The following is a 21,083-nucleotide window of genomic DNA, read 5'->3' as shown; positions in this document are numbered from 1 at the left end:
CCAAGTCAAGATATATGAGGCAAAATGAAAACCCAGGAAAGATAAAGCTCACCACTGTGTCATTCCTCAGGTCCTGGAAAGTCTACTTTCTTCCTTCAACCTTTCATAATCTTTTTATGTTTACTTTATATACAATGTCCAGTGGTTTAATTGTATTGGGTTGGCCAAAAAGATGTTATGGAAAAACCCAAACGAACTTTTTGGCCAACCCAATACTTAGCAGGAAGAATGGGGAAAAGTATATCCACTCCACCTTATTGGAAGTAGAAGTCCATCCATTGATTTTTGAATTTAATATTATGGTTTTTTGTTTCTGTGAGTTCTGTTTGCTTTAGTTTTTTTCCTAATCTGACTGGGTTTTAGGTTTTTTTTTTTAATAGTCCTTCTATTTTTGCTCATATTTTCAAACTTCTATTTTATCTCTTTAGACACATTAACTCTCATTTTCTCAGGAAAAATGGTCATCACCACCTATCATCTGAATTCAATGGACCATGTTTAGTTTTATCTAATTATAAGATATTTTATGAATAATTTGCAGCAATTCATATTAAGAGAAAGGCAACTTCATTAGAATTTTTATCAGAATTTCGACATAGCAAATCCAAATTCTTAGCCCATATTTTCCTGATTTTTAAAGGGCAGCATCCTTTGACAGTATACCTAACTGCTCATCAGCTTCTATGCATGAACATGAAACATAAACCATCTTGTAGGTACTGATTCCAGATTTTAAATTCATCTCTAATAGGTTCTAGTGTATCATTGTTTCTGGTTCTTTTCTTTGGACATGCATTGTTAAAGTCCAAAACCTGAATGGTTAATAGTTTTGTTGAGGAGACAGTGGCTAATATCTTTGCTACATAATTGCAAAATATTTTCATTTTTAGATTTACAAATACCAACTAGAATGACTAAATCAATAAAATTAAAAAAAAATTTCTGTATTATCTGTTTCCTTCTAGTCATTTTTGTATACCCTTTTGTCAAGTAAAGTAAAGCATTTGTCAAATAAATCTTGGTACAGAAACATCAGGATAAGTGAAAGAATACTGTTCCACGTTGTTTTAGTGAAATGAGGTGGTCCAGGTTCTTAATGCAAAGTATTGTATGGTAAAACAATTCTTATACATAGTTAGAACTACCTCTCTGCCTTTTGAAAGTAATCTGTCACTTTTCTCTGATTCATTTAGAATCTTCTTTTTATCTTTGGTGTTATTTCATTTCACTGTAGAACTTTATTACTATAGTTATTCTGTATCTAGGTGTATTTTTTGTAGATATTTTTAATTAATTTTTTGAGGATTTTTTTGAGTGATAATAACTGATATCTTCATAGATCTAAGTTCACTGTTGTTTCTGCTGGTTCTTGCTCATGGTGCTTTGTTTCCTCATAGTATATGTGTGTAGTTTTAAAATTTTTTGTAGGGTTTTTTTGTTTGTTTGTTTTTTTGGTTTTTGTATTTTTGGCTGAGTATCTTTATCTTTGGGATTCTTTTTTCTTTTTTAATGACCAGGACTTAACTGAATTTACACATAGAGTTTTGTGGAGATTTTTTTGTGTCTTTTGTTTGTTTGTTTGTTTTTTGCTTTGCTGGTTACCTAGGAGCATTGTCAACTGAGACTTCATAGCTGAGGGGGGTTTTTTTGACCGCCAGAAGGCATTAATTTAGATGCAAACTTGTGAAGGGGCCAAACTGTGGTTATAAGTTCTCAAAGGACATTTCTTCTTCTCCCCTTTACTCCACAGGACCATTCTTCACAGTGGATTTGTTTCTCATTCTCCCCTTCCCTGGGGAGAAAGCAGCTTTACTTGGAGCTCATCTTTTAGATCCTCCACACCCACCTACCTTGAGCAAACCTTAGGCTTTATCTTCATTTCCTTTGTCCATACACTCCCAAACCAGATGCTCAAAGTTACAGAGTTCACAGCATGTCCACAGGACAGAGATATGTGATTTTAGGATCTTAATGATTCCTTTCCAGGATAATTTGAGCCTTAGTAAGTATTAAACACTAAATTACTCTTCACAGTTAGCCAGGATCTACATTGGAGACTACATACTTTCCTATAACACATTCTTCAAACATACATGGAGAGGTTTGGAAAACAAGTTGAATTATTTTACTGACTATAAGATTTTATTTGACAGTGTTTGCTTCCCAAATCAAAATGGATTTTATATTCTATTCATTTAGGGGTGAGATTGTGGTTATGCAGGAACCTCTAGTAGGGTCCACCTGTGGTAGAAAGTGACTAGTGGTACAGATAGTGCATTTCAACTCAGGCCAAGCTGGAACATGCACCTTTATAAAATGCAGCTGTTATACTTGTACACACGTGGTGTAGAATAGACCTTCAATGTTCCCACAAGATAATCCCCAAAGAGGATGCATCATGACCTAAACATTTTTTTTTTAATTATATAGCCTGTATGTAGGCTTAATGTTATGGAGTTCACAGAATAATCGTCTCTTCAGTTTGCCTTTGACCCTTTTTAACCACCCCCCAGTGCCTCAGAAGACATTTTCTTGCACAGTAGGCTGCCTTCTGACTTCCACGGGGCATGTTTTCCAGCCCGTTATCTTTCATTTCCACGAGCTTCTTTACTGAAGACAAGATTCTGTGGTAACTTGGTCCTCTTCCCTATTATGCAGCAGAAACTGCTTCTAAAATGCTGGAATAGTGTTTTCTTTTGAAAAACGTTGGGTTAACAGCTGCTTTGCTGTTTCATCACCTGTTGCTACATGCCAGTGCTTGACAAGGTCTCAGTTACCTCCAGAATCAGGTGGTCCTGAAGCGTCAGGCCAGCGTGTCCGATACCACCGTGATGTCTTCTGAGAAGTGCTCTCTTTCACTTGATGAGCAGTTTCTGTACTAGTTGCCCTTAAACATTTTGTGAACCACATTTTCTTACTTCCACACTAGAGTATGTTTGTGAACTTAATTTTCACAACTGTAAACCACTTATGAATTTGACATTTTACTCTTAAATTACTAAAAGTATCTGTTTTATGGCCAAGAGCCATTTTATCATTATATATTTTCACCTCTTCTTCACTTCTTTAGAAAGTACCGGCAGTTAGTATTCTGTTGGGGGGACTTTTATTCTTTTGGGGAGTCCTATATAGACCCCCAAAGTTTTTTGGTTTTTGTTTTGGAATCTCTCCATGAGAATTGTAGAGTAGGCATAATTGAGCAGAGAACAACAGACTAAATTATACTGAACTGAGATTCCATTTTTAATGTTTTCATTGTCCACTTACCAGAGAAGGAGCTTCCTCTTGTTCGTGTCAGCAGGATTGCAAACCACCACTTATCAAACTGCTGGGATTGTGAGCAGCCAGGACTGCAAAGATTAAGTTTAGAACAGGTTTCTAATCAAGATGTCAGATTTATAATAATCTCTAAGTTAGTTTTACTTCTTAAAGGAGTTTTCTCATTATTATTATTCATGTAATCATAGGTAGCTATAAAGATAAAAAAAATCTCTTATGTAAAATAATTTTATTCTTTCTTTTTCTCCACCTTTTATTTTTGTGGTTTTTAAGTCATACGTCTGCATATCTGTTCCTAGCCATTCAACTCTGGCTGAGGACTAATTGAACATTTCTCTTTTAATCCAACGTTGGCACGGAAAAGGCCTTAACGAAGCTGAGTAAACTCAGAGTACAGCAGAGAAGCCCTGTGCCAACTCATGGCCACCCTATCCCTTATAGCCCAGGTCCTTAGAATTTTGAGTTTAATTCACAGATTAAGAAATGATATAATGGCAGCTTCTCTTCTTATAAATGACTCTCTTAAACTGCAGCTGAAGAACAGGACCTTATGTATTTTTTAAAAATAAATAATGAGCTTTTATTATCCTCGACAACTGAAGAAAATCAAGCCTGAGATCTATGGCGTTAAGTAGCCCCACTATGGATGGTGGAAGACCTTATGTATTTTTTTGAAGGATGTACAGTTTGAATTTCATAAAACCCCTGTAGAAGCCTATAGAAGTAAGAGTATCTGTGAAAGTCCTGCTTGTAACATGAGACAAACTGTTCTTTGTTCTCGTTAAAGATTGTGAACAGTGCGTTAAATAATATTAATGGCTGGGACTGTCAGTACTTAACAGTACTTTCGTTGTACAAGTGATTTTATTGATTGATACAGACTCAATGTAACGGGAGCAGATTATTTTTACTGATTTTATCGAAACCTTAACCAAGTTTGTTAGTGCACCACTTATCTTTAAATAGATCTAGATGATGATGTAGATTAAGAAAAGCAAACCACCATCCATCTCTTTTTGATCTGTTAATAACTTAAATCCATCATTGCTAGCAAGTGTTTTCAGATTCTGTTGTGCATACATGTTTCTCTTGTCCTCGGTTAGAAATCCTACAACTTTGTTTCAGTGGTTGGTTTTTCATGCAGGAAAACCCTAACCACTTATCCAGAATTTGGCAGACAAGTTTGTCATCATAATTGGTGAAGTAATTGACAAAATGTGAAGGAAAAAAAAAACTTTAGAAGTCTCTGTTATTAAATTTCATTTTTGTAGGCAGTAAGCTATAGATTTTTAGGTTTTATGGTAGTTATGTAAGAGTTTTTTGTGCTAAGTTGAAAACACTCTATGAAGCCTAATTACACTCTAATTACTTAGGACAATGTATGCTATTTCTTCTCATTATACTATATTTTAAAGGTTTTGCAGCTTAATTATAAAGAATTGTGCTGCTTAATTTCAAATGCCTTTTTTCCCCAGTGATTTGCCTGCTTCCCATTGATCTCAAAATAATACTTTGTTTAAAATAATTTTTAGTGCAGAAAAATGTAAGTTTCTGAAACCAGTCATACATGTTATTTCTTTAAAGATCACAGTATACTTTCCTTTCAAAAAAATAAACCAATATTTAAAAATTTCTGATGATGTATTCTTGCTCACCTTCCATGGATAAGCCGAGTGGAAGCCTGTCCTACATAACTATGGATAATGAGCCTTCATAGGTCAGATGGGTCAGTGGAGGTGAGATCAGTAATGGCAAATTGAGAGGTTTTAGGAGCCTCAGAAACGTTTATGATTTCATGGAGAGGAACCTGTGTGAAAGAAGGAGATGGAAAGAAAATATGCATTCCAGTGCTCTGTGGCCCCAAAGCTTTGATCAGGCTTAAAACTGAAAACTTTGTGAGTTGTAAATCTATGAATTATCAGATGTTGACCACCTGGTTTGGCAGTCTGTACTGATTTAAAAAATACTCTCAGTAGTCATTAACTAAGGTTCAATGCCCTAAACTAGAGCGCCGGGTTAATAAGATGAGCGTTTTGGGTTGAGTCTTCCTCTCGAGCCTGCTGTTCTTTGGCAGGGCTCAGGGCTGATGCTGTTTCTAGAAAGAGAATGGGTGAGAACACACAGACCTGCCCTCATTTCTGGGAAGCCAGCTCAAAGCCCCTTCTAGAAACAGGTATTCAGTAGTTGGTGATGCCATTTCATGCCCATGGAGAGAAAGACAGACAACCTATTACTTTTTCTTCACATTCAAACTTCTCTTAAAAAGTAGATGGTTTTATCTGACAAAAACTTAACACCTTGAGCTAGCATTATATTTCTGTGACTATCAGTTTCTTTAAGGTAGCTACAGTGGTCTTGAGTCTCTCTTTAATACTGCAGTTTTCTATTCAGAGAAGATTTTAGGAAGCCCGACATTATTCTTGAGATATTTTTGTATTTTATCAGATTTGTATATGATGGATTCATGAATTTTTAAAAGAATTGGCTTTTGTAGTGAGGTTCACTTTTAGTTTGATGACTGTAGTTTAATCAAAGGAAGATCATAACGTATCTATTCTATGGTCATTTATTTTCTGATCTTAGTCTATTTCTTCACAGACATCAAGAGTTCTCTCCTTGCAGGTTAATATATTTTTAGTATTACAGTATTTTTTGTTATTGTTCTGATTTACACGTATGTTCATGTTCAACAACTTTGAAAAACACAAAAGAATAAAAATAATTGTCTGTAATTCTTCCACGTAGACCACTGGTTCTGAACCAGGGGCAATTTTACCTCACAGTGGACATCTGGTGATGCACAGAGATATTTTTGGTTACCACAGCTGAGGATGTGGGTGCTGCTAGCATCTAGTGGGTAGTTCAGGGAAGCTATCCATCCTACAGTGCACAGGACAGCCCCAAACAAACAGGCATTTGGCCCACAATGTTAGCATTGGCAAGGATGAGAAGCCCTGATTTAGACATCTCAAAATTATAGTGTGCTTCCTTTGTCTTTTTCCTATGCATATTTTTAATCTTATATTTTAAAATACTTGTTACATCATCTATAATGCTTTATAAACTCTTTTAAAAATATATCACAAACATTTATCATGTGTTAAATATTCCTCTAAGAGAAGGGTGGTTTTTTTTTTCATGTTTTAACTTTTATTATGGAAATTTTCAGCATGTAAAGACCAGACAGAATAACGTAATAAAATCTCAGATACTCATCACCCAGCATCATGGTTGATAATCAACCATTATCAGCTCAGGGGCAGTCTTACCTCATCTATATTTTATCCTACTCTCCCATGTTATTTTGAAAAAACTCCAAGATATCTTATTTTCATCTATAAATATTTCAGTATGTATCTCTAATAGATAAAGATTCTTTTTAAAAACAATTTTAACAAAGGCTTCATAATATTTTACCCTATCCTGTGGATACATTATAATTTATTTAACCAAGAGTCTACTGTTGAGTTTTGGGATTGTTTCTAGTTTCCCCCTAAAAAAATTTTTTTTTAATCTTTATATGGCATATTTTCCTTGTTCTACAGGTGAAATAGAAAGTGTACAAACTAAGCAAGGCAAGAATGAGCACAAGACCCTTAATTTCATTAAGCAGTGTGTAACTGGTAAAGATTAATGTACATATCTCTTGCTAATTCTTTCCAATTACTTAGTTCATATAAATTCCCAAGCCTGGTTAATTATGCTGAAGTCAGGTAGTAATTTTGAGCAGTGTTCCAACGACAAGGGAATTTTCCTGGTAAAACCTTGCCCTCTCACACAGACTCTCAGCAGATTAGGCCCTCAGCCTGGAGTCCATTCATTTTCTGCTCAGGCCTAATTGCTGCCGACTGGCTGCCACAGGTACCTGGATAGCCTGTGTTTAAGGAGGCAGGGACTTCTGAGAACAAATCAGGAAAGATTAATTGTTTGTTTTGTTCCCTCCCAAGAGAAATGTGGGTGCTTAATCAAGAAAAATAATTTCTTCTGTTGATTTAGCTTATTTGGAGAAAAGATAATCGTGTAAAGCTAGGGGCAAAATGATGCCTTTTATAAGAGGTATTGCCACTTACCTACACAAGAGACAAGGATACAGGGAAATAAATGTGAGACACTGATGAAATGGATGAGGATGGCTCACATTTCTCATAGTAAGTAATCTGGCTGTTGGGCTTTTATTTATACCAGTAGTGCTAGCTAGTATTGTCATTTGTTTTGTCTGGGTCTTCGGAAATCTAATCAAGGAGACAATAGTGTAAAAAAAAATCAACAACACTTTTCCAAATTGTTCTTAATTGCTGGAGTATAAAGTGAGCTAAATGCTGTGATGTTTCCAATTAAGGGACCTGTTTTAAGCAAGCAGTATTAAATCTATCTTTCCCGATCTGATAAATAAGCAGTCAAAGAGCAGAGCAGATTAATTTAGAGCCATTAGTTCCAGATTCCTTATAACAGGTAGTGTGAGCCAACATTTATTAATGATTTTGGGCAATTTTTGGCATGGTAACTGTGTCACTTGTATCTTCTGGTCAATCGAAAAAGGAAATTGATTAAATGTTATCATATTGCTTATGATTTTTTGTACCCCAAACCACTTGCTTTCCAAAATCTCAAGTTATATGAAAAGGACTTTTGATATGTTCTAAATCAAAGTTTACCTTTGACTCTGGAAGGTGAAAGGGAGTGAATTAGAAGAGAAATGTGTATTGTCCCTCTGACAGGAAGGGATAGAGCTATAAACACAAGAGTGTCTACACTAGGCAAGAGTCGGCACAATTTTTTCTGTAAAAGAACAGCTAGTAAATATTTTAGACAATGCACACTGTACGGGCTTTCACAGCCTTCACCTCTGCCACTGTAGTGTGAAAGCTGCCGTAGATGATATATAAAACAAGGAGAGGGACTGTGTTCCAATAAAACTTTATTTGTAAAAGCAGGCAGCAGGCCAGATTTGGCCCTCGGGCTATAGTTGACCCCTGGACTTAGAGGCTGGTAGCAGATTGGGGTGGATGGGTAACCGCAGAGGGCTGGAATGAAGAGCATGGCCTGGCATCAGGTGGATGTGGGTTCAGAGTCCTGAATCTCTACTTGCTGCCGTGTAAGCTAGGGTAGGCAATCAACTTCTCTGAGCACTAGTCACCTTTTCTGTAAAGAGGGATAAAAAGATATACCTCATAGAGTTGTTAATGAGGATTACATGAGCTAATGTACATGAAGCATTATCCAGTTCCTGAAATAGAATAGCATACAATAAAAAATACCTATCATTTTTTTCCCTCAGATCCAGGTTATATGTGACACATTTGTTTGCCCTCATTTTTCTGAAATCCCAGAATATTCCTGGGACTCCAAGGAGCCACAGGGATTAATGCCTAATCTTAATTATTTAGCCATGAAAATTAAATTAGAAAATATTCTTTCAGGAACCCATCTAACCAATTCAGCTAAAACCATGACTAATTCAAAATGCTTTTGGAGGCCATACAAGGCAGAAATATTGAAAATGATACAGAATGTTGCCACTAGGAAGTGTTGGTGAAATCTTTTATCCATTCACTCCCTTATTCATTACAGTAATTCATAAAAATAAACACTTTTTCAAGACCTATTCAGGATCAGATACTCTGCATCGCACTTTACATTTATTATTTCACGGTCCTCACCACCGTCCTTGCTCAGTAGGATCGTCTGGTATTTGAAGTCAGTCTGCTTAAATACAGACCGTTTTGTATAGGATGACATGTGTAAGCCTCTTTGTAAAGTACCCCCGTTTTCCTCAGTAGACAAAAGAGTAGCAACCAGCAGGCAATTTGGTTTGAACTTTTTAAAGAATCTGCTGGTCAAGGGAGAGATCTGAGGAGTGCTGGGGTGGGACTCCTGTCCCTAGGGGAGCAGTGCATGTAGCACTCTCGGAAGCAGGTCGCCACGGTGGAGTGTACCTGATGACCCGCTGGGGTGCAGGAAGCAGTCATGCAACTTGCAATTTTATTGATTTTTAAAAATCTGATAAAGAAGTAAGTTAAGCTTTATTAATATTGCTGTACAGGGAATTCCCTGGTGGTCCAGTGGTTAGGACTCAGTGCTCTCACTGCCTGGGCCCAGGTTCAATCCCTAGTTAGGGAACTAAGATCCTGCGAGCCATGCAGCGCAGCCAAGAAAAAAAAAAAAAAAAGTGCTGTACAGACCGATAACTGGCCCTCTTGTGAGTCCAAACATCAGTCAGCCTGGGGTCCACAACCAGACGCCTGACTCTGGTGCCCTCGCTTGCTTGAACATTCTAGTCTGTTGCAGTTTGCAGTGCCCGATTAGGTGGATTTATGGGGTATATTACCTACTTTCAGCTAAATCTCACAGAAGACTCAAGTAGCTTAATGAGAGCCCTGGAAAGAAACCACAGATTGAAGACAAAGCTAGAAAATGCTAGCCCAGGTGCATGGCGAACAGCAGGAAGATGGCAGCACGGGCGCCAGCGCTGCTTCTGTTGCTGCAAGCTCTGCAGCCCTCCCTTAACCTGGCGCTTCAGACAGCAGGCCCTTGGAACACCAGGTGGGAAGGAGGGTGGCTTTTGAAAGAACACAAGCCTGGGAGGGAACACAATAAAATTGGATGTTTGAAAACTTTTCTGTCATTGTGGGATTTTGTTGCCAGAATTAATGTGTATAACCTGAAATTCTCTCTAGCTCCCTTAAAACTTGGAAACGGCATTTTCTAACCTGTTCAAAATCTTTCACAAGAAGAGTTTCAGTGGGTCTTGGACCCAGATTTTTTCTAAACGCAGCATTTTCCAGTTGTTCTGTAAGAACAACTGTGTGACATCAGGAAAGATTTCCTGGCCACATTTCATTGAAAAATCTTTGTGTTATTGGAGAATGGAATTGGAAAAATTAGTGTTAGGATTCAGTAAGTACAGCTGTTGGATCTATTTGTCTTTCTGAGATACTGTTTTCTACAATAGCAGTCATTAAAACCAAATATTATGAAATAGAATTTTCAGTCACTCTTGAACACAACGGGGAAAAATCACTGTGTTCCAACCTAAGAGAGCATAGTCAATCACGTTACTCTCATGTTGAAATACCATTATCTGGAATTTTTAATAAGAACAGAAATGTTCTTTGTATCATTAATAAATACAACAAAGGAAAATCTGTTTTAAATATTAGTTCATCTTTATATTACTTTAAAATTTCCTTTGTGTATGTTTTAAATAGTACATAATTAATACTGTAGTACCTTTACATCATGTATAATTAAATAAGTATTTTTTAGGGTGGGGCCTCAGCCCTTTATCCTTTGAGACGTGTACGATGAAAAATGTTCGGGAGGCATTGCCCTAAGGCACTGCTCCATGTCACTGGAAGCCCCTGTTCCATTCATGCCAGTGTGTTTTAAGTACGTAAAATGTGTTTAGAACTTTTTTTAAAATATTCTTCCTGCGGTACTTCCTTCTGGTGTATTAGATAAAGCGCTCTATTTCTAAAATTATTTATTTTAAAAGGCCTTTCTCAATGCAGAATTTGGCAAACTCCCATTTTGCTTGTGGGGTGTAAATGGTGGGCAGTTTTCAGGCTGGATGAAGAGGCTCACCTCCACACACCTGAAGCCGAGGGAATTGTGGTTCTGATGGTTGGAATCAAGGTCTAAAGAAAGTCTGAAAGTTTTTAAAACATTCTGTGGCTTTGCGTTCTCTACTTTATCTTGTTCTGATTTACAGAATGAGTTTTTCCACAGGGGATGCTTTCTTCCTCGGTGGGGAATTGTGGCTTTTATCCCGTTTCCTGTGTTTCCCACCCCTCGTAGTGATTCGAGAAGGCTAGTCGTGGCCTCTTGTCCCAGAGTGCCTTTTAGGCAGCAGGCACACCAATAAATTGAATTCTCCCCGTTTTCTCCCTCATCCACCTGGGTAGGAGGATAGGGTCACAACATCTGAACAGAGGATAGGATGTTGGAGCTCTGATCATCTGTCTCTGTTACGATTTCAAACCATTCGTGATAGGAGACTCACCTTCCTTACATTCCGCACGCACAACCGAATTCAGCAGCATCATGCCCAGGATGCTCTTGAGCTTATTTCAGGTGTTATGTTCTTTGCCTTGTCATCCCGCTGTTGGAGACTTTCTCCACAGAGCCTCTCATACTGTGTTGGAAAAATCTGGGCCATTCTTAGGTTCCTTTATGAAATCACCCTTTCACTAAAAGCAGTCCCAGGACTGTGTCCTGGAAGCTATTCGTGATCAGTCAGAGGTGTGATTTGCTCCTTTTCTCCAAGATCGTCATGGTAGTTTCCTCAGGAGCTCTGACTACTCTGCGTAGTTTCTGGGTCAATATTTCTTCTCAGCTTCATCTCTGATCATGATACCCACCTACCAAGAAATTATTTCATGGCTCCTTGTCAGCTACTAAATTGTGATGTTCTTACACCAGGTGTTCAGAATTGCAGCCTTACTCTGCATGGAGCTTACGTGCCAGCCACACTAGCCTACTAACTGCCCCTTGTCTTGGCTCTTGTGTTTACCGTACCCTGCACCTGGTACACCCCCTTTTCTCATCTCTGTTTACCAACACATCCCACAAAGCTCATTTCCAGTACCTCCTGTTTATGGGTCCTTTCTCAGTTCTCCACACCCAGATATAATATTCTCAAACCCTAATGCACTTTAGTTGACTGTTATCCCATCCCATTTTACCTTCTGTTACAGCTCTTAGGGTACTAACTTTATTTCTCCATACCCGGTTACCAGTCCTGCATGCCACCCATCTGGCCTCCCCCAGCATCTCCTAACTTTAGCTCAGCCCACCCTGAATGCTACTTCAGGACTGCCAGATAGATAGTTTGGTTTTAATGGTATTTGATGTTATTCTAATTCTTCCTTTTGTTATTTTTGTCCCTCTCTGATAGTTTGGGATAGAATATTAGATTCAAATATAAGGAATACTGACTTTGATTATGCACTATTTCATTGCATGATATTCTCTGAGTTGATAGTGGTATTTTTGTATTATTTGTTATGTGCAACATTTAATATTTGGCTACATGAAATTTAAAAATTCTATTCAGCAAAAAGTCAGCACAAATTCAAATCATAAGACAAATAGACTAAAAAAATGTACAATATATACGACAAAGGTCTAATTCCCAACATATGCAAAGTGCTTTTATAAGTCACTAGGGCGAAAACAATCAAATAGGAAAATGGGCAGAATTCATTCATTAAAAGATAATTACAGATGGTCAGTAAAAAAAGAAAAACTTTATTATTAATCAGAGAATAGTATATTAAAATGAGATAACATATTTACTTATAGATCTGCAAAGATCTATAAGTTAAACAAACATTTAAAACAAACATTTAAAACAAACATTTATACTGTTAAAACAAACGTTTATACTCATTGTTGGTAAGGAGTAAACATTCTCACATACCTTTAAGGCATCTACCAATTGTGGCAACATTTTGGAAAAACAATTTGGCAATTTCGTTTCTGAATTTATCCAACAATTATTCTTGCATAATTGGGCTATGCTGTATGTAAGGCATTTATTTCATTTCAATATAATTACAAAAGTTTCCCAATAAGAGTTGAATTGGTTAAAAGTATTAGAATATCCATACAGTGGAAGGCTATACAAAATACTCAATAGCAGTTCAAAAGAATACTGTAATTCTATATATACAGATAGGAAAAGATGTCCAGGACCTATGGACTGATACAGAAAGAAAGAGAGAAAGGGAGAAAGAGAGAAAGAGGGAGGGAGGGAGGGAGAAAGGAAGGAAGAGGGGAAGTTCTCCAGAGACAAAAAAATTTTCAAGTAATGCTTTTTCTTATGATCAGTAACATTCACAATTTAGAGCTCTGTGAAGACCAGAATACCGGAAAATCTTATAATCAGAGTTATAGAAAACAAGCAAATAAAAGACCTTTTTTTTTATGGTTGAAGTTTTTAAAAGCCTTTTTAAAGTATAAGAAATCTGTGTTATTTATTCTCATAACCACAATTTTTTATTGTTATTCTTTTTTTTGGCAAGACAAATCACATGAGTTTAGTAATCCTGCAGTATTATCACCAGCCAAATAAGAAAATTTGCTGTAGAAGTGTAAGGATGACAGTCACTTTTCCAGATTGATGCTATTTATTTTTCATTGGCACACGAAAGGTTGCTAAGAATCTCCTGGTCAGTTTCTGCCAGCCCTTTATGCCGGTAATTGCATTGTTCCGTGTCTTTATCGAGGAATCCCTTGCCAGTAAATTTTTGGGAGGGACAAGTGTCAAGGATGAGAAGCCACAATGAAGTACCCGGGACTGAGCAAAGATTACACTACTCAGGTCATTCTACAAAACTTGTCAGTTTGCTGCCCAAATAAATGCCTCGAGTGCGTAAAAAATGGAGCATAGTGACCCCAGGAAGAAAAATCAATTGCAATTCATATTTCATATGTCTGTAATTGCTTGTGAAAGCATGGCAGCGGTTTGTTTGCAGGGCAGCTTTTCCTCTCCTGTTGTTTCCTTTCTTTTCTCAGTTCTAATGGTCACGTCTTTCATGTGCTCAGATTTACAGTGAAGCAAAATTTGGGTTTTTTTTTTTTTTTCCACATCACCATTCTTATTACTGGTGCCCTGTACTGGATTTGATCCGTGCATTGAACTGTAGACAGACTAAGACCATGCACTAGAAATGGCTAGTTTGCTTTGTGATTCTTGAAGGTTTGGGTGTTTTCTTATTTGTTCATGCGTTTTGCTTTGAGGTGAGAAGCGGGGTTGTGGAAGGAATCATCTTTCATCAGGAGAGTTATTCATTTATTAGGATTGTAAACAACAAAAGTGAATTTTGTGTGTGTGTGGAGGTGATCTTAAATGCTTTTTTTTTTTAATCAGAAGAGGGGATTCATAATACCTGCTAATTTTGAAAATCACCCAATCCGTCTACCCTATCAACCCTCTTTTGCTCCAATACCCCCACCGCAGTTCTTTCTCACGTGAAGCTACTTTTGGATTCGTAAACCTTCTGCGGACTGAGATGTCATAGGGATGGAGAAAATGCTGCTCACTTTATGGATTACTGTTAAGTCAACAAAACTTTGGCAGCATTGATTAACTTGACAGTGAGTACAGCAGTACATTTATCACTTATGGCTGTGCTGTAGAAAATCTAATAAGAGGCAAACAATTCCCTTTAGAGCAGTAACAGGTTCACTGTGGCTAACGGTGCATGCACTGGAAATTTCTGCCTTTAAATTATACCCTTGCCGCTGGTTGGGTCATTGACTCAAAGCTACTGCACTTCTGTAGTCATGCTGTTGTTATTAATTTTATCACAGTTATTTGATTTAAATACATATTTAAATTTTTATGTATATGTAGTGTTTTAAAAAAGCTGAGTAGATGAATTAAATACAGTTCTAGAATGATGATCTTAAATAGCTAGAAATAGAGAGTTCTATTGTATGAAGCTAGGAATATCACAAGGAAATTACTTCCCACAGTCAATGCTATGTAATTTAGCTTGTTTCATAAAGGAGAACTTTGAGAAAATTTTAGTCTCAGCTAAATACTTTGTAAAGAAAAGTACTTATGATACTGTTTGATGTGAAATTACTACAAACATATACTGATAGAAATTTGGTAGGATTTTTCTTTTTTTTTCTTCATACTGAAGATATCCCATTAAGACTTTAAAATTTATTTTCTTTCCTTCTATGTATTAAATAGCATTACTCATTTCCCCCATATATCATTAAGATCTTTAACAGTGCACTTAGGTAAATATGAGAAAATAGGACAAAATATGTTTATTGGATAACACTAATTATATCTAATGACCGGAGAGGTATGTATAAGTGTGAGGAATTTAGTAGATCAGGGTAAGGAGCAAAAAGGTTAGGGTTTTAAACTTGTAATAGTTATCTAGAAAACTAAAACTATTTGATTAATAGGTAACTGTTGTCACTTTTATAGTAATCTGAAAATATGCTTTAAAAAAAAAACCACCTTGTTGGGGCACTTCTTATTTCACAGGGCAAGGTTTTTCTTTCTATTAAACTGTATTTTAGACTTTCTAGAAAGGTATCTAATTTATCTTTAAAAAAAAATTCTTGTGCTGTGCTTAAATTCACAATTCAGCTGAAGAGAGCTGGTCAGAATGGAAAAAAATCCATTTTTTTAGTGCTTTGTATTTTGCTAGGAAACAGTCTTGAATTGAGGGCTTTTTTATACAGTAGCATCTGTGAGATGATATAGTTTTCTTTGTTGGGAGAAAAGTATTCTGCCTGAATCAATTGTCAAGAGGTTTACTATAATAAGGCAGCTTGTGGTATGACTAAAAGAAACACTGTGCACAAGAAATTCCCACAGCAGTTTGTTTTTAGAAGAAAAACTGAGTTCACCTGAAACATGAATACATTGAAAACCAGGACTTAATAAGACAGAGCTTAGAAAGGGTTGCTGTCCAAAGGTCCGTGTCAGGGATCTCATCCAATATCTGTCTGTGAGATTCTAAAAGGCATATAAACCAAAATTACTTTTTCTTGAGCTTTGAGAAGTACTGGCCTGAATCAGTAACATTCAAGCCTGTTGATGTTAGTGTTTGGATTTAATTCAGTGAGAATGTGTTCTCCTTTTTAACCTGCAGGGTAAACGTAATGTACCTCCCTTCTAAAAACAGTCTTTTCTGCCACGTCGGCCACTCTGGATTTCACAGGTTACAATAAGAGTGCGCTCACACTTGCCCTGGGGAACAGAGGCCGGGTATTGATTAACCATCACGCTGGCATCAGAACTACTCTTAGGATTCCATTTTTTTGTTGTTTTGCATATTTTATTGATCAAAGTGGTAAATGAGCATCAAGCGTGCAAGAAGACGATGAATTGTTTACTTGCATAAAATAACCTTTCAATAAGGGAAGATGCATGGCTTACACTTTGGTTCTGTTCTGCGGCCCGAAGCAGATGGCATTCAGCTGCTATTGATTTGCTTCCATAGTTAAGAAGCAGCCTGCAATCCTGCATGCCCACTGCATTGTGAGAAGGGGTGTAGATTTGGGGACCAGAATGGCAGCCAAGAAGGACTGACTCACCTTCCCTAAAATCCTAAGGAAAAAAAATCTTATTTGGAAACCATGAATATCTACTAAAATGGAAACTTGAATTAATGTAATCAGATGTGTGCTGATGCTTTTAAAGAAAGAACATTTGTGGTCATCACTTATGCAGATGTCTCCAATGAATAACAAATAGAGTAATAATCACAGAATACTAATTTTAAACATATTATATTTAAAGAAAGCTAGATAAAAATTTTCCTCCTACCTTTAGGGTAGCATTATATAATCTTCAGATGTACATGTAATGTCCACTGCTGAGCCTTCTGGCCTTAACATAAATGTACACAAAAGTTGTGCTGACAGCCTCCTTATTTACAAGTTGTGTGATCTCCATTTATACAACAGTCCACCCATATCCTTTGTCAGCAATTACATTTGGTTTTAAAATGTCTTTCCATAATAGGTGGTTACAGATGTTGAATTTATAAATATTTTCCTTGAAGCTGTGTCCAACAATGATTTTACATCTCAAAAACGAAGGATAGGCTGACCTACCAATTGTGGCTTTTTTTTTTTTCCCTTCCAGACTCATGAAATACTGAAAACCACTTGTCAAAAACAATATGAACAAATAGTAGATATATTTACATAATAAAACATGTATTTATTATTCAGTAATACACATATTAGTCAAGCTTAGCTAAATAACTTAATATTTCTTGCAATTTATAATTTTAAATATGAGTAAAATATTCTTAACAAGAATTTATAATGAATCTGCTTGCCCATAATAGCAGAACTTTGCAGACTTTACTGGGTTCTTTCTTGTAAATAAACTGTTATTACAAATGATTGTTCTGAAAGCATTTTCATATGCTTTTCAATAACTGTTATTCTTTATAATGGAAATGTTTTATTATAAGCTATGTTCCTTCTTTGTGGGGAGAGGGGCAAGTTCACTTCTATTGGTCCTGAGTAAATGTTAGCTCTATCTCTTCCCTCCTTCTACTCCTACCCTGGTGATAAAAGTTTGGGAGGTAAATTTAACAAAAAGCAGTTGCCTTCACATTTCTTTTTCTTCTCTTCTTCTAATACCAGAAAACCCAACTAATTGCTCAAACCTTTCACACAAGAGACAAGCTTGGAGGGCAGAGGGCTTTAAGGTGAAAGAAGGCATGCTGGAAATGCTGGCATGTTGAGTGGCTTTTGTGCCCTTATTGGTCACCACCACGTTTTACGTCCTCTGTGTCGCTTCCGATGTCTAGCGTGATGCAGAGAATACCTACTCCGTGCTTCTTCTGTGAAATACGAGATCTCATTTCCAAGGTAGGGAGAGAAGACTAGTTGGCATCAGGGTTGTCAAACTCAAAAGAAAGTTGAAAAGAGAGTGTGGCGGGGAGCAGGACACGTCTGGGAAAGGAGAGCCAGGCCAGGGCCTCTGATTTTGGCAGTGCTCATGCCTTGTCTCAAACAAACGAGAGCTGTGTTTGTGAAGCCAAAAGGTAATCAGCAAGCTGAAGGTGTAGATGATACTGTAGGAGAGATACTAGAATGCTTCAAAACCAAGTTACCAGCACAACATTTGCGTGGCAATGTGTCCATGGTGAAAAAAATTTAAGCAAGATGATTAGGATCATCTTGCTTAGATCCTAACCCAAGGTTAGGATTGATGGGCTCAGTTAGTTAGTTGTAGTTATTGAAATCCACTTAAAATGCCTCATTTTGAACTTGTCCTGATTCAGGCAAGGCATGTAATCTGGGCCAATTTAATATGTTTTTAGCAGGTAATTACTATTTCTACCTGACATAAAATTGTGTATACAAAAAGTGGTATGTTTAATTAGTTTTTCATTAGAAAAAAAAAAATCCCCCTATTCCATTCTCTTGGCAACATCTAACACCAAGTATCAGCCGTATTTAACAATCTTTTTGCTGACCCAGGAAAAACTTCGTCAGCATCTTACAGTATTTATTTAGCCAAATCAACTGACAGACTCTTGAAGGTCAACTACAGGAGAGTGAAAAGACAGAAGAGATATGCTTTTTAATAGCTTTACTGAGGTATAAACTACATACCATGAAATACCATAAGTGTACAATCATTTTTATTAAATTTATAGAGTTATAATAGCACAATCCAGTTTTAGAACATTTAGCACAATCCAGTTTTAGAACATTTCTATCACACCCAAAATTTTCCTCATGCCCACAGAATCTACTTTTTTGCCTACGCATTTTGAGCAACTCTTATTATAAACTTGAGAAAGCAAATACATGTTAACAATTGGTGGTACCTCCCTTTTCTTATTCGTTAGTCTTTGAATCTCATTAGTGTGCTTCAGGTTTAGAAGGTGACTCATCCTTGCAATGTAGATCATCTTGAAAGGTGATAACTCTATCTTTTTTTTTTTTTTAACATCTTTATTGGAGTATAATTGCTTTACAATGGTGTGTTAGTTTCTGCTTTATAACAAAGTGAATCAGCTATATGTATACATATATCCCCATATCCCCTCCCTTTTGCATCTCCCTCCCACCCTCCCTATCCCACCCCTCTAGGTGGTCACAAAGCACAGAGCTGATCTCCCTGTGCTATGCAGCTGCTTCCCACTAGCTATCTATTTTACATTTGGTAGTGTATATGTATCAATGCCACTCTCTCACTTTGTCCCAGCTTACCCTTCCCCCTCCCCGTGTCCTCAAGTCCATTCTCTACGTCTGCATCTTTATTCCTGTCTTGCTCCTAGGTTCTTCAGAACCTTTTTTTTTTTTTTTTTAGATTCCATATATATGCGTTAGCATACGGTATTTGTTTTTCTCTTCCCGACTTACTTCACTCTGTATGACAGACTCTAGGTCCATCCACCTCACTACAAATAACTCAATTTCGCTTCTTTTTATGGCTGAGTAATATTCCATTGTATATATGTGCCACATCTTCTTTATCCATTCATCTGTTGATGGACACTTAGGTTGCTTCCAGATAACTGTGTCTTAAAATGTGGCTTTTGGACCACCAGACAGTCAAAAGAACAAAAATAGAAGGTAGGAAGTGGGCAAAAGGAAAGGCAGGAAGGCAGTAATTAAACTCATTCTCTTTGGTGCACACATTTGTTTTCCAGGGAAGAATGGCTGGTGGATAATAGAAACCTCTTCTGTACTAATTTCATCCCTGACTCCCCGATAGGAGCGAATGCTGCTGGAAAGAGAGGGGGTACTTACACTGTCAAGCACCTGCTGCATTTCAAGCCCCTCCAGTGCTCCTACATGTGATAGAATTGAACTGAAGGAGGTGTTGTGTAGATCCCACTGCTACTTATTCACCTGCTGAAGACTGCAGTCTCCTTTCTTTTGAACAGTTCTTTTAGCACGTTTGATTGTATTCCATTTAGCATGTAAAAAGTAGTATTTTGCAGAAAATTAAACTGCTTTATGTATTACAAAACTTTACATTTATAGGCAACTTAATTATTTTGCTACTGGAAAAAAAGACCTATGGGTCATCTAAAATGATAACTGATAACAAAAGCATTTCTCATGGAATGGGTTTTGTAGTTATCAGAATACATAGCGTACTGTCAACAGCTGAGAAAAAGATGTCAATGTTCAATAGATATTTATTGAGCATCTACTGTGTGAGCTGCCTAGCACAGAGCAAATTATTTACACCTAACCCTTGCCTTTGAGGAATTTGGTTTGGCCATTCAGTATCTAAACAAATAACTACAAAGTAGTATTTGTGTTTAGAAGATATGTATACAAAATACACAAATACTAAAGGGATCAATTTGGTTTGTTATGTGGATAGTTCAGAGAAGTTACTTAACTTTCAATAAGCATTTTAGTAGAATAAAAACTGACATTAAATTTGAAAGTAAGAATAACAAAATTTAAATTTTTCCACAGGGGAGTTTCCTGTATTATCTACAATGGACAATACGTTAAGTATATACCTATTCATTAGGTATATCCATTTTGAAAACTATTAACTCTTTTTTTAAAGCACATTTAGTAATAGTAGTAGTAGTGCTAATAATGATACAAGATATCACTAGTTATTGATAAAATAAAATAAAATTTTGAATATTTACTTCCAAATCTTGCCTGTCAGCTTTACTAAGAAATTGAGGAAATTAGAATAAAAGAAGGTTCTATTTTCAGTGAGTAATATTTTCTTCTCAATACTTAAAAGAATAATTATTCAATTAGTCCCAGAGATGGAAGTAAATGAAATTCATGTCTACTCTTTTTATTTATTTATTTATTTATTTATTTATTTATTTATTTATTTATTTATTTATTTATTTATTTTATTTTATTTTGGCTGCATTGGTTCTTCGTTGCTGCCCGCGGGCTTTCCTTAGTTGCGGTGAGCGGGGGCTACTCTCCGTTGCAGTGCGCGGGCTTCTCATTGTGGTGGCTTCTCTTGTTGCGGAGCACGGGCTCTAGGCGCGCGGGCTTCAGTAGTTGCGGCACACGGGCTTAGTTGCTCCGCAGCATGTCGGATCTTCCCAGGACCAGGACCCGTGTTCCCTGCATTGGCAGGTGGATTCTTAACCACCGTGCCACCAGGGAAGCCCACATGTCTACTCATAATAAGGAATTCAAGTGAACTTTCCTGACGTTGTTGTTTGCAAGTGCAATAATTTAGGTTGTATTTTGATTGTTCTTTAAATTCCATTCCTTTATTTTTTTTCTCTTAAATATTACTTAAATTTTGCATGTCTTATTGACTTCTATGTAACTAAAGGGCATCTTACAGTTTT

At 36.7% G+C, this 21,083-nt stretch overlaps 1 protein-coding gene and 1 long non-coding RNA gene across 10 annotated transcripts in view; one reads left to right on the top strand and one right to left on the bottom strand.

Annotated features, from left to right (window-relative positions):
- The window catches only part of LOC309658894, a 202,582-nt gene that overhangs the window by 106,824 nt on the left and 74,675 nt on the right, over positions 1-21,083 (bottom strand). The window lies entirely within an intron of this gene.
- Positions 1-21,083, top strand: part of SNX24 (sorting nexin 24) — a 172,987-nt gene that overhangs the window by 111,845 nt on the left and 40,059 nt on the right. Inside the window, exon 4 of one of the 9 annotated variants that reach the window (XM_082457932.1) lies at positions 9,618-20,562. The exons of the other annotated variants lie outside the window; for them this stretch is intronic. Coding sequence (XP_082314058.1) covers positions 9,618-9,845 — 228 coding nt within the window. The 3' untranslated portion in view covers positions 9,846-20,562. Of the gene's footprint in view, positions 1-9,617; positions 20,563-21,083 lie in introns of those variants that run through there. 9 annotated transcript variants of the gene reach the window in all.

Source organism: Balaenoptera physalus, assembly GCF_965194825.1.
Source record: "Balaenoptera physalus genome assembly, chromosome: 3".
NCBI classification, from domain to species: Eukaryota; Metazoa; Chordata; class Mammalia; order Artiodactyla; family Balaenopteridae; genus Balaenoptera; species Balaenoptera physalus.
Note: the sequence above shows the minus strand (reverse complement) of the source record. Positions and strands in the feature narration are given on the sequence as shown.